The sequence below is a fragment of the Sinohyriopsis cumingii genome, chromosome 2 (genome assembly GCF_028554795.1).
Source record: "Sinohyriopsis cumingii isolate HCF-2022 chromosome 2, ASM2855479v2, whole genome shotgun sequence".
Taxonomy (NCBI): Eukaryota; Metazoa; Mollusca; class Bivalvia; order Unionida; family Unionidae; genus Sinohyriopsis; species Sinohyriopsis cumingii.
The window spans coordinates 77842295-77856327 of NC_142962.1; the positions used below are offsets into that span (position 1 = coordinate 77842295).

The window sequence follows — 14033 nt, forward strand, 5'->3', positions numbered from 1 at the left end:
TTCACTTATTCCCTCCTCACTTACATGTTGCTCCCATTCACCTTTGCAAAGTTATAAATTCTGAGATCTACAGAATTGTCTTATATGGAAAATGCCGAACATGCACAGCCAGTCAACTATCATACTTGTTTATTTAATATTCGTGAACTATTTATAACTTGCGGAAGCAGTGTAATCAAAACTGAAAGTAAAACTACCTAAATACGAATTGTCATCTACTACAAGCGCCATCTTGCATACGTTGCATGGTCGGACACTACAGCCGCACGGACGAATAGAAAGACAAGTAAGGGTACAAAATCTGTTCCATTTCATGTTTTTCTTCTTTCGAAATGCAAGCCAACACAAACTTGACACTGTGTTGTGTAAGAAAAGGCTTTGTTCGAATTTCTAATGACCGACTATTTAACCCCGTTTAAAATATCTGGAAAACTGATATCGGGGGTTACATAACTGTCCAGATACCTAAAATACGGGTCCCGAGTCAAATTCGTACAATCACAATGTACCTCGCCTGAAAGGTCTGTTCACATGGTTGCAACGTATATGACCTGCACATAACATTGGGGGAAATTCTCGGTGTTTGACGATGAGTCAAAAATCGACAACGTACACCGTAACCTACGACATAACTGTTACCGTTTTGTTTTATTCTTTAGCAGTAGAAAGTGACACGATTTTGACCAATTGGTAAGAGATGGGCTTCCAATTTTATTGCTGTATCGAGTCTGGTTATCGTATTTAGGTGATTACAAAGTAATAAATGAATATGAGAGACTCGAAAATAGTGTTAGATGCATTGAGACCTAAATACAAACGATAAATATACGAAGTTCAGACGCGCTTTCTTTAAAAACTATAGTCTGACTCTACATCCCCGTTTGTTTGTACCCCTCTACCGATTTCCAAAACGAGAACGTTTAATTTGATTATAAAAAAAAAAAGTGCACAGAACTAAGTCAGTTGAATCATTGATTTATGATTTCTAACCTATGGCACTAATGCTGGCATCCCCTGCACCATTTCATGCTTAACGGACTTTCCATACTAACACGGCGCCATATTGCGTACACTATAGGCTAGTTTATTTCCATCAGACGATATAATGCCGTAGTTCATCCTGTTTGATAATGCTGAATAATTGCGTAAATTACATAACGTTGAGAGTTTGGAATTATATCCTTCTGCATACATGAACATAGAAATTAAACAGCTTGTTAAATCCACATGAAAAGGGAAGTTGTAATTTTCCTTTGCTTGATTCGACATTGTAAATATCAAAAGCAGACGACTTATTTATGTACATATTTAGTCATGGTACACCCCTTTGCTGAAAATGGACATGTCCAGAAACAGGAAATGAATCCGAGCATGTCCGTCTATTGCACGGAAAACTTCCGTTAAGCATGTGACGCGCATAAGATGAGGTGTTAGGGACTTTCTACTCAGAGTCAGTTAGAAACTATAAATCAATAAAGGAATTGACTGAGTTCCTTGCTCTTTTTATCACATTAAAGGTTTCCATTATTTAAATCGGTAGTGGGGTATAAACAAACGGATTTGTATTATCAGACTTATAGTTGTAGTGTCATATCTTTGTGGTGTAACTTCTGGTCGTGAACTAGGACAAAAAACAACCCCCCAAAATAACGTCCAATTTTGTGCATCCAGCACAAATACCTATCAACGTTAATATAAAGTAAATGCATCTTGTATCTAAATTGACTGGAACAGAAATGAAGCTGGACTTTTTAGATGAAACTGCTTTCACAAACTGCCATATCTTTCATGGTCAATAACAACTGTTTTTTAGCCTCGCTGGAACAAATTATTAACCACTGAAGTTGATACATTTTGAAGAGATATTCCCCATATTTGTCTGATTATGAAATAAAATATGCACATTTATTAATAAGCGTCATTATTTTAAAAGTATGTTTATGAGGACCATTGTAATTATTTTCTATTTAGCTGTATTGCTATTTCTGGTTTCGTAGGGGAACTACTTTTATAACGAACATAAAACAATTATCATTCATTCAAAACTTCCGTCAATCCCATCCAGGTATCCTGGGTCATTGGTTAAAACATTGTTTTAACTGATGACCCAGGGTACCCGCATATGTTAGTCCACCTTTCAACCCCATCTGCCACAAACCCTGAGCTATGTTAAAAGCAGTACATATGAACAACTGCGTGGCGTCAGGTACTTAAACAAATGTTTTTCACATCAATTTGATAGCCGATATATTAATAAAAACAAAAAATAGTCGCAGTTTTGAAAATATCTTAAATATACCCAGAGATATACCACTTTGAATTTCAGAAAAACAATGGAACTAACACTGTTAAAACAATGACAGTTTGTGTAGCAATTAGGCAGGGAAACATGGCTCATATTATGAATGAATTCCTAATAACTTTTGCCTCATATGAGAAAAGCTGCAAATGTGGATTTTGTTTGGTCTGATAAATCATTTTCTATATTAAAAAAATACATAGCCACATGTCAAATATGATAATTTTTAATTTCCATGTCAACTAACAGTCAAAATATGTTTTAAAAAATTCAAGAGAAAATATTTGTATAATAAATGTCAGCTTTCTGAACAATTAATTGTATCAACAACAACAAAAACAGTAGTGTGGACTAAAAACCTCATTCTTGCACTCACAAGAAGTTTTTCTGCTGACGCTAATTTATTTTGGAAGTTTTTCATGTTACCATGGCACAGTGTCATGAGTGTATTTTATTATACATAGTTTTAAAATTAAGAATATGACACCCTTTAAAATTCATAACACTTAGGCCAAATTCAAGAATTATTTTTTTTATAAACTGATAGCAATTTAAATAAAGCTAAATAACTTTAAACTTCAAAACAGAATATTTCAATTTGTTTCTGTGAGGCACCCCGTATAGGGCACAGTCATTTAATTTTTTTTTAAAAAGAAGTGGATCAAAACAGGGGACATCTGATGTCAGATTTGCGTCTCCTATTTTTCGAAAGCTTATCATCTTAGGCAGCAAATTCCAGTAACATATGTCTGTCATTTCCCAACTGAAATAGGTATTAAAAAAACACCTATTTATCACATAAGAAATGTATTTTAAAGTGTCCTTACCTTTCTATTTGTTCTTTGAACACTTCAGAACAGGTGTGTAGTGGACTGAAAATGATCAAATTCGGCAAAAAGTGACTCAAAATATAGGTAGATGAACATAGTTTTATAAATAGGAAGTTTCAAGTATGAAAGTAGTGCACTAAATGCATTTTCCCACTTGTTAGATTTAGGGTATGTGTCACTCATTTCAAGCTGTTTAAAGCTCAGAGTGACACTAGCATCACCCCTAGTGGGCTGTGATGGCTCTAATGTGGTTCATGGGTATATATCAAGACATATATGAGAGTGCAGGCAGAACTGGGTACCTCCCCCCCCCCCCATGACAACAAAACAACTGGAACATTTCCTTGAGTATTTTGTTTTCTTTACATGGTTAAAATTATATCATGGAAATGCTTAAAGTGCCAAGTGGGGCTTAATTCACCTCCTGGGCCCCCACAATTGATTAAATCCCACAGACCTGATGCCTACACGTTTATTTACCCCACCCCACCCCAAAACAACATTTCTGGATCCTGCACTTCTGTGATCTATAGTCTGGTCAATTTAGGGAGATGATCCATACCAGCTCCCCAGATAACAGGAAAAGTGTTTTGTATTAGAGAGATATATGATGTCCAACACACACACACACACACACGCATGCGTGATGTTGTCCAATAGCTATATATTAGTAATTCATGTTTGTAATTAAAATATTGCTCTCTATAAAGTTAAGAAAGACATCCAGATTCTAAATAAAGCAGAAAGAATAACTAAACTAAAACTGGTAAGACCAAAAGAAGGAATATGTGTGTTGGTATGTTTCCTAATTCCTAACGCACTGGTTTTAAAATTAGTGTAGAAGGTCATTTTTAAAAAAAAATATATATATATATATATATATATATATATATATATATATATATATATATATATATATATATATAATTGGGATTTTGTGATTATTTTAACCATGGTGTAAAAGGTGCTTGTGCGGTAATGAAATACAGGAACAGAAGACCAATTGGAAACATAGTTTTTTTAATCAGTAACTGAAAAGAAAAGTGTAAATTTAGAAAATTTTAACTTTTTAATTAGCAAACAAAAATTTCAGACTTAAATAGATGCAGCAAAAGTCCTTACTTCATTATACTTGCATATATTTTGTCCTGGATTCTTAAGTTTAATCTTTGAAAAATGATTTGCTAATTGCAATTGGTTTTAACTGCACTTTTAACACATGGTGCAAAATTTTGTACATATAATTTTGCAGTACATGTTGTGGTCGGCGTGACATGTAAACATTAAGTTTGACATATGGGCTAGACACACAATAAATTGCTGACTGTGAGGGAATTTGTGCTCTTTTTTGTTTGGGGCATGAATTGAAATTTAATTAGAGTTCGTTCAATAAGGGCCAGATATGTCAGTGTAAGGTCATATAGTGGAAAATAACAGAGTTGAAACAAACCGGAGCAAAATTTTGGGAAATCTTGGGCTGTTAGGAACAGGTGTCATAGAATGATATTTTCCAGAATAGTTGTTAGTATAGGCAGACTAGAGATGATTATTTTGACATAATTGAGAGTGTTAAAAAAATTGGCGGTTAGAAAAAGTAATCCTAATTGGCTAAGCTAAAGGAAGATTTAGGTATTCACAGATGGAATGCAAGGTTTTAAGTAAATCTCCACTGCAAAATTAGACAGTCTAAGTTTCTGAGGCAAGCCATAGTTTTAGCTTCAGGAAAATTGTAAGTATTTTTTGTTAGATTGTCCATAGGAACATTTGTCAGAAAGTTGGAAACATTGAAAGAGAGAGATTCAGCTAATAATAAGGGTGAGTCTCAATAAGGCACAAAGGTATTGTGTCACATACAATAAGCTTTGATGTAAGATTGTCAATATTTGTTCAATTTCATTCTTCAGTTTTCCTTGAGTTCAGATAATAATCATACATTCATCTGTTTGAATGTAATAGAAATCATGTAATGTAGGAATTTTATACATTACTCTGATACACATTGTGAGAATTAATTAATTTGTCTTGAATGTTATAGGAATCATGTATCCTGAAGATTTCATGCATTTCTTCTGATACAAATTGTGAGAAGTGAATAATCTGTCTAAAATGACACTTGTATCATGTTTGCTAAGAATTGATTTTTTATGTCTGGAAATGTATGTCAATGAATTGTTAATTATCAAGTAATGTAGTTATGACAATGAGTGAAGTGCATTAATTCATTTGTTTAATTAAGTTGTGATTTCTTTTCAACCAAGAATTGATGGTATTACATTAGGAACGTGAGTTGACTGATATAATCAGCTAGTAATTTACAGCCCCCAACATGGGTGTAATGGTTTATCTAAGAGGTCTAATTAGGTCATGGTTCCAGTTAGGAATGTGAAGAGCAGATAGAAAAGACATTAGCTGATGGTAATAGGGGTTTAAGTGCATATTAAGTTGAGAACTGACCATAGTTTAGTTCTGTTGAATTATGATAAGAGAATATCAAACATATAAAGAGTGGGAATAGTGCTTGATCCCAAAAGAAGAAAACTGACAATACATGTACATGTATTTAGGTTTCATATTACATTTTATTTAAAGGAAAAAAATAGCTCTAAACCTGTACTGTACAGTGGAAGAGAGCACAATCTACAGCCAAGATGATTGTTGACTTTAAGAGGCTAGAGAGAGAGAGAGATGGCAACACCTACCTATCACCAGTGATTTGGAAATGACTGGAAGCATCCTGGTGATGCTGATATGTGGGCAGTTTTGAGTTCAATCATTTGCTTGATTATATGATGAATTTTTTATCGGTGTAAAAGAACACCTGTATACAGAAAGAGAAAAGGGAGAGACAAATTTAAGAAAAGAACGAGTGAGGGAAGAGTGGAAAATACAAATAAAAATATGAAAAGAAGAATGAGAAATGGAAATGCAGGTGAAATTTAAAGAAATGGAACTGTCAAGCAAGCAGCATTTACTTCACAAAAGTTGTTGTTTTTTTTTGTTACCAAAAATGTTAGATTAGTACCCCCTTATAAAGACTATACATAGATGAATAATTTTCACATTCTGAAAAAATAGCTGAAAATTTAAAATGGCCAAGAGATAACTGTACTTATTGGAAGAAAAAAAAGCTTGTGAAGTTTATACTTTTCTGTCAGTTGAATCAAGTGCTGATTATGGTTTGGTCAAGGAATGTATCTTGAGGTTTTTTGAGTTGGTACCTGAGGCATATTGACAGTGGTTTCAGAATTGCATAAAAGAAAGTAACCAAACCCATGTCAAGTTTGTTAGGAAAAAAGAACAACTGTTTGACAGGTGGTGCACATCCCAAAAGATTGATAAAGATTGTGACAAACTTAGACAACGTTTAGTTAATAGTTGAAGAGTTCAAGAAAGGCCCGGATGCATAATGCCACAGACATATGTCATCATGTCCCACCCAGTCACATTTTCCAGACACCAGGCCAACCAGTCCTAACACTAACCTCTTAATGCTGAGTACCAAGCAAGGCAGCTGCTAGTACCATTTTTATATGTCTTATGACTGGGCCAGGGTTAAAACCCCAACCTTCCACATTCAAGGTGGATGTTCTAACCACTTCGGCCACTGGCAGGAGTGGTCTATCTGCTTATGAGGCCAATAATTAGCAGCTCACTCTTTGAATTCATTAGGCATTGTAGAATGTTCTTTTATGGCTGTTAGTGAAACATAGGGGCAAGTGGCATAAGTTTGATGCATGTATCTACAGTTTTTATAGTGGATCGTAACATATGTCAATGAAATCTGTAAAAGTTTGAGATGACATGGCACTATACCAAGAGGACAGGATACTACCCAGAGTGGGCTGTACATTAGGGTACCCTCTTAAAATGGACTCGGAACAACATTGGTATTTTCAAGTCTTATTTTCTGTCATTTGTCTTGCAGATATGTGACCCATACATGGTAGCTTGTAGTCACAGAGAAGAGTTTTGTGGTCATTACATAAGGTAATATTCTGTCAAAGAGAATGCGCTTATCGTGTAATAAACTTTTGTATAGTTTTGTAGTCTCTGTACTTTATTTGGATGGGTTGATGTTGAAGTTGGAACAACAACCTGACAGTGTATGTTTATTGTTCAGAGATGTTATGTAGTGGACATTAAATACATAATTTTCATGAAGAAAGAAGTGGATTTGAGATCCAGACAAAAGCCAGAACTAATGCTGATTTACTAAAGATTTTAAAGTTACATTGCATGCCATGTTAAAATTTAAACAATCACTGAGTAGATAATTTTGTGTTTGTAGACAAGATTTTGCTGAGGGACTTGAGAATGTATTTGATTACCCTAATTTACTCAAATGACCCTATGGTCAGATCCAAAATTTATTTACTGAAGCAGGGGGGTGTAATTACTTCTGTACTTAAAGCTGCCAACCTTCTGATTTCTCAGTTAAAAAATGTTCCCACCCCAAACTCCAAATCTGCCATTTGTAGTTGCTCAAAATTCTGGCAAGAAGAAATTAAATAGAATCTGGGTATATTAATGGGACAGTGTTTCTTTGTTTGGCTCTCATCTCTTACACCCCAAGCAACACCTTTAATCAGCAGATCGCATTTTATTTGTAGATGTAAAGGACTGAGATTCATATTTTCTATGGCCAGTTACTTCTAGATGAAAAGTCATGTACGACTTTTTACAGGTTTAGTTGGTACTAAATAAAAATGGTGCTGATCTGACATCATGGCAGCCATTTAAAAACAAAATTGTTGCTATTGCTTCTAAAAGGAACGTCTTATTGACATGAGGTTTAACGAAAAGACTCATTGTGAAATCTGTTTTGTCCTGAATAAAAATGGTGCCATTCTGACAACAGATGTGACTGCCACAATGAGCATATTGATAATCATGTTAATTTTTCTGAATTGATTGTCATATCAACATCAGGTTTTCACCAAAAGACTTATGATCGTGTCTGGTTTGTCCTAAATGTAAACTGAGCTGATTTTACATCAGTCAGTGCTGCTACTATGGCTAATTAGAAGATGTTCTTGCTCAAAAATATTAGAAAATGTTTCAACATTCAGCAGTTAAAAAGAAGACTCAGTAGAGCATCAGTAACATCAAGTGACTCTTGTTATGGAAATACAACTGGATTGTAGTTATTGCACATTTTCTTAACTTTTTGTTTATTTTTCCTTGTCCAGATGTCCAAACGAAAGCTTACCACCCAGACTTCACAACAGCCATCAAATGACAGGACAAGTACTGGTAGTACAAAGTAATCATTTGGTTTTTATAGTTTGTTTACTTTTTTTTGTCATTATAATGAATTGAAATTTAATTTAACTATTTGAAATTCAAGTACTGTATTAAGTTGGTCTTATAAAAAAGCATACTTGTTGGTGTCTTTTTAGCAAGAAATTTTCATCCATACTTGCATTCATGGTTCAGGAAAGTTTTCTTAGTCTTTACAACATGTTCAATCAGGGTTTTAGAAGAAAAGGCCTGCTATAGTTTAAATACATTGATACAAATGAATCATTGTCAAGTCTGGATTAAATAGGGACTTGGTAGCAACCACAAATTAATAAACCACAAAAATGTGTTCCCCACAGATCTAATTGAATAGCCCATTTCATACCGAATTTAACCAAGTTGCTCCATAATTATCCAAATAACCTCCTGAGTTACTTATACTCCAGCCAATCAAGCGCTGGTGGGCACATGTACATAACAAAATGGCATCCATTGTTGTTTAGAAATATTTCAGAAATAAAATTAATTAAATGATTGAAATTTATATGTAAATTATCCACAGACTTTCAAAAACAAATCTGATAAACTCGTATGAAATGCATTTTATTATAGTGATGTTTCAGATGCACAGAAATAGTTTGAACAACTTGCTCTTTGCCTGTCAGGATTAAATTTGTTTACTTCGACACCGTTTCCTTACTTACATGTACATGTCCAGATGTAAACAGCTCAAAGCTACTCTCTCGTATGGGTTTGAAATCCGCCCTGGTTTCCAGAAAATAAGACAGGATGGTTCCAATATTAAATTTCGTCAATATCTGCGGTAGCATCGCTGTTAAATATGCATTTTTCAACTCGATAAACAATGTTGAAGTAGTTACAGAAGCTGATGCTGAAGCGTCCACCATATTTTGCCCACCACCTATCGAGTGCCTATTACGGTCAGCTGACCACCTGCCACGTGATCAAAATTCCGAACAAATTACGAAGTTCACCGAAGTCTGCATGAAATGGGCTATACTGATCTACATTAAGTATGATACATGTACAATCAGGGTTTAGAAGAGAAGGCCTGCTATAGTTTAAATACATTGAATATGATTTTTCGTTTCAGTTTAAATATTTCAAGTACTTTTATCAACCTTGGATTAGTTATGATGGTCCATAGAATTCTTATAGTAGCAATTGTTTTCATTACTCATCTCACATGGCCAGCTTTCTTATAGTAACACTTTGGCACGGGTGGTGATTTGTCCAAGAAATCTTACCTGTTAATCAGCAAACATCATTTGATTGCTGATTCATTGTCGACTTGCAGATCAAAAGAAGATAGCAGGAAGAAAAAAAGACGAGCTGAATCTCCAGAAACAGATGAGGATGAAGAAGTGGATGAAAGTACTGAAGGTTAGTTACCAATGCCAACATCCTTTACAAAAATAACCTGTATGTCACTTGTAAGTAACGTCTATTCATAACTTATAAAGGGCTCCTTAACTAACTATAAATAACTATTCACGTTACTTACAGATCACTTATATGTGACTTACAGGTACATGATTTATATACAGATTACTGTATATACTCGTGTATAAGCCAAATAATTTAGGAAAAAATAGGTCTTTTTGTTGACTACTGTAATAGTTGTAAATCTTGTGACACGAAAAAAAAACAATTTTTTTCTGTGTCCTAAGACATAGGCATGTAAAAAGAAATAACTTTCAGTGACCCGACAATTATTAAACTGTTATAAATTACTGTGATTGAGTTTGGTATTATTTTGCATGTGCATATTTTCTGATTTCTCCAACATGAAATTAAATAAAGGTAAATACAGACTTCATAATTCACAGGCAAGTTGAGTTTACCCGGGAGACCAGGCTGAACTATAATGTACAGTACTTATACAGTGCAAAGCATGCATAGCGTCACTTAAATCCTTATTTATTCACAAACATATTATATGCAGATTTTGCTTTTTTCATTGTTTTGACTGAATTGCATTCTTACAGATAATATTTCAGCTATTTCTTAATAGCTGCTTCATTTACATTGAATCACATGCTCATGAGTTCATCATTTTCAATGATATAAGCGATCCTACAAATTGAGGTAATGTTTTTAAAAAGGTACACACATTTAATTTGTACAAGGCACATAACCAGCATAATTTACATGTTGACGAAGAGTGGTTATAATAATGGCTAAAATTCTCATATAGATCAACTAAGATCAACATCAATCAATTTTAGTTGTTTTGGCTGAACCAACATCATAACTTTCCACACTATGTTGATAGTCTGTGAATTTGTCTTTCGTTTTGCGACAGCAGTACAGGCCAGTTAATCATTAAAACCCTGAAACTGGCTTGTGCTAAAAGGAAATTTTGACCGGCAACTATACCAGTACCTTGATGTGTAATTGCCTTTTATTCCATAATATTAGCATGATTACCATATTTTTGTAAAACAGGGTGTAAGGCATACCTATGAACTTTTCAAAAGCCAAGTAGGGAGACTGAATAAAAATATAGAGATTGGAACCTAAAATCAGGGGTTTTTATGGCATTTTTAAAGCCTTGTTTTCACTAAATATTGATAGAGCTTCCTGGTCCAATATGCGTGAAATTTGCAAAAGACTCCCTGTTTCTCCCTGTGACGCGCCCCATTTTCCCCCATATAGCTTAAATAAACAAGCAAGAAAGCCAGTGCGACTAATTAAAAGTTAATCCTTATCGATGCAGCTATTTTGTGAAAACTACTGGTACTCCGTTGTAATTTAAAGAAACCACATTTTACACTATTGTGTGTTATGCAAGCACCAGCAATTGATTGGCAAATAAAGAATTCCCAATGTTGTTGAACTAAAGGTACCTAAATAGGCAGCTGTACGGTACCGTACATGAAGTAGCTATTTTCCCCTCATTGTATATCCGACCTTATTCCCTTATTGTCAACTTGTAAAGCATTTAGTATTGTTTACTATAAAACATGTATTCTGAATTAGTTTTTTGAGGACACATTTGCTGCATGGTATGTTTTTTCAAACCTTCTTTTAATTTAACAATGGTAATTAACTAACATTGGTATATACAGTATAAAAATACCAGGTGTTCACTTGTTTAAGTTTCTTTCGTGGGAATGGCGCTATAGCATATGAAGTTACAGCATTGGTAGTTGGGATTGAAATTAATTGTGGATGATTTTATTGTTATGGTTTATGCTTTTTGTTCTTGTTTATTTTTTTTATTTTTGTATTGTTGTAGAGGTAAAAAAAAATCATTAATTTACGTGAATAATGTTTAATCTTAACATTCTATTTAGTGAAGAAGCGAATTCTTTCTGGTAAATAATTATTTTGTCACAACAATAATTCATAGGTGATACAACATAATATGTAGTACTTTTCTTGTTTAGAAGAAATAAAAATTGAAGACATAATGTAATAATTGGGAAATCTCTGCAAAAATCGGAAGATATTATGAAATCGGGAGGTAGGCTTTGAGCAACCCCAAAATTGGGGAGTTTTTTCTGGTTTTTTCCCTCCCAGCATGAACGTTGACAGGTATGGTATAAGGTCACTTACATCAAAGCAAACTTACAGCTCAGCTTTTACGATATTAGCATAATTTCAAAGCATTATTTCTGAAACTTCATTATTGTATTTTGGAGATATCATTAAAGTTTACACATGTGTCCATGATTCAGCTCCAAGGGATGTACTTAATTCAGCACGTAATCAAACCTACAATGTACATGTGGTGGCACCATTATGTAAATACATTCAGAGGCCTAATTGCGAGCATTGAGTCAAACCATATTGTTGTTCATTGTGTTGTCATGCTGGGATTACATTTTAATGAGTTAGGTATTTACAATTTCAAAGCAAAGCAAAAACGTAATTACCAGTGCGCTGATAAAAAATGTCCAATGCAATAATGCATAAACAAACAATCGAGTCAAAAGGGAGAGGTAATGTTATAGCGAATAAATTCTTGTCATCGTTCGATCAAATTATACACAAATTTAAATTAGGTAGAAACAATAAGAAAACAGAAAATTAAATAAATTACTTTTCAAACAAGTTTATACCATTTCTTTTTAATAATCATGCATGCCAACCTTGATATAAGTATACATGTATTTATTTTTTAAAATATAACTTTGCCTAAATAAATGCATTTAGAACTTACCTCATGCATCTTGAGATGTCTTGGAGTTGTGGGTCAGTTTATACACAGGTCATGCACTTTTTAGTGTTTATACCTGTTCAGTTTGGGGGTCAGCTTATAAGCGAATGGGCTTATACATGAGTATATATGGTAGGCATTTCACTTTATTTATAAATAAAGTATACTTCACTTATTAGTGAAGTATTTGTTCATTTATCCAACTCAGAGCTGATAAAAGTGAACTGTTAGCCATTTCTTATAATATGATGCAAGTGAAATGTGTCAGAGTTCAAGCAGTTTGATAGCCTGATACAGGCATCCCCCACCCCCAATCTAGATCAGGCCCCTCTCATATTCTAAGCTAGTTGCTCATTTGGCCTGTCCAGTTATCCAATTTGTCTGAAAGAAACTTTAGTCTGATGTACAAATGCAGCATTTTATTTTCAAGTTTTTGAAAGAGTGACTGATAATTTACTTGGCTCCCTGCTGGGGGCTAAATTTGTTACATTCCCTCCACATTATGAAGATCATCTGCTTAATTGTATCAAAAACTATAAATTTGGTGTCTGCAAAGTAAAGCACATGACCTATGAATGTGGACAGTTTTATTTTTGTTCTACATTTTGTTCATTACCTGTAATTAGCAGTCACATGTACAGCATAAATAATAAAGCTGTTCCTTGCTCATGATGACTTGGTAATGATTCATGATGTAAACTTGGTAATGACTCTGGTTGACTTGGTAATGACTCTGGTTGACTTGGTAATGACTCTAGTTGACTTGGTAATGACTCTGGTTGACTTGGTAATGACTCTGGTTGACTTGGTAATGACTCTGGTTGACTTGGTAAAGACTAATGATGTTGACTTGGTAATAACTCATGTTAACTTGTTAATGACTGGTTGACTTGGTAATGATGCATGTTGACTTGGTAATGACTAATGATGTTGATTTGATAATAACTCATGTTAATTTGGTAATGCATCACTGGTTACAAAGACTGAATAATACCTATTCAGTTCTTTGGCAGTTAAGCCAACTCAGGGGCATAGCAACTTATAAGGGGAGTGGATTAGCAAAGTTTAAAAGCCCCCAAATACAATGTTTTTTGCCCTAAAGGAACTGAGATCATTTACACTATATTACACTATCATTATATTTTAATTCATTTAGTTCAGGTCATCGGTAACCACAGATTCTGTTGATATGGAGTGATTGTTTTCTGTAATTGTGACATATTCACAATACTATGACACATACTAATTACAAAACTTCGAGCTACTTTTTATTACTGATTAATGTACAAAACAGTGCCTATTAGATTTCATTTCTGTTTTCAACTTTGATCAAGAAACATCGAGGCTTTTGCAGCATTCAGAAAGTGAGACTGACCAAGGCCCCTCATTACTCATCGCTACAGATTGTGATGAAATACAGAGACAGTACATCAGCCTGAAAAGCATTGATGAAGGGATATAGGTGGAGATCACAAGA

The 14033-nt window shown here is 34.1% G+C and overlaps 1 protein-coding gene across 1 annotated transcript in view; it reads left to right on the forward strand.

Annotated features, from left to right (window-relative positions):
* The first annotated feature begins 219 nt into the window (after positions 1-219).
* Positions 220-14033, forward strand: part of LOC149805234 (sacsin-like) — a 75635-nt gene continuing 61821 nt past the window's right edge. The window contains exons 1-4 of the mRNA XM_089933761.1: positions 220-286; positions 7055-7116; positions 8319-8392; positions 9689-9774. Coding sequence (XP_089789887.1) covers positions 8319-8392; positions 9689-9774 — 160 coding nt within the window. The 5' untranslated portion in view covers positions 220-286; positions 7055-7116. The remainder of the gene's footprint in view (positions 287-7054; positions 7117-8318; positions 8393-9688; positions 9775-14033) is intronic.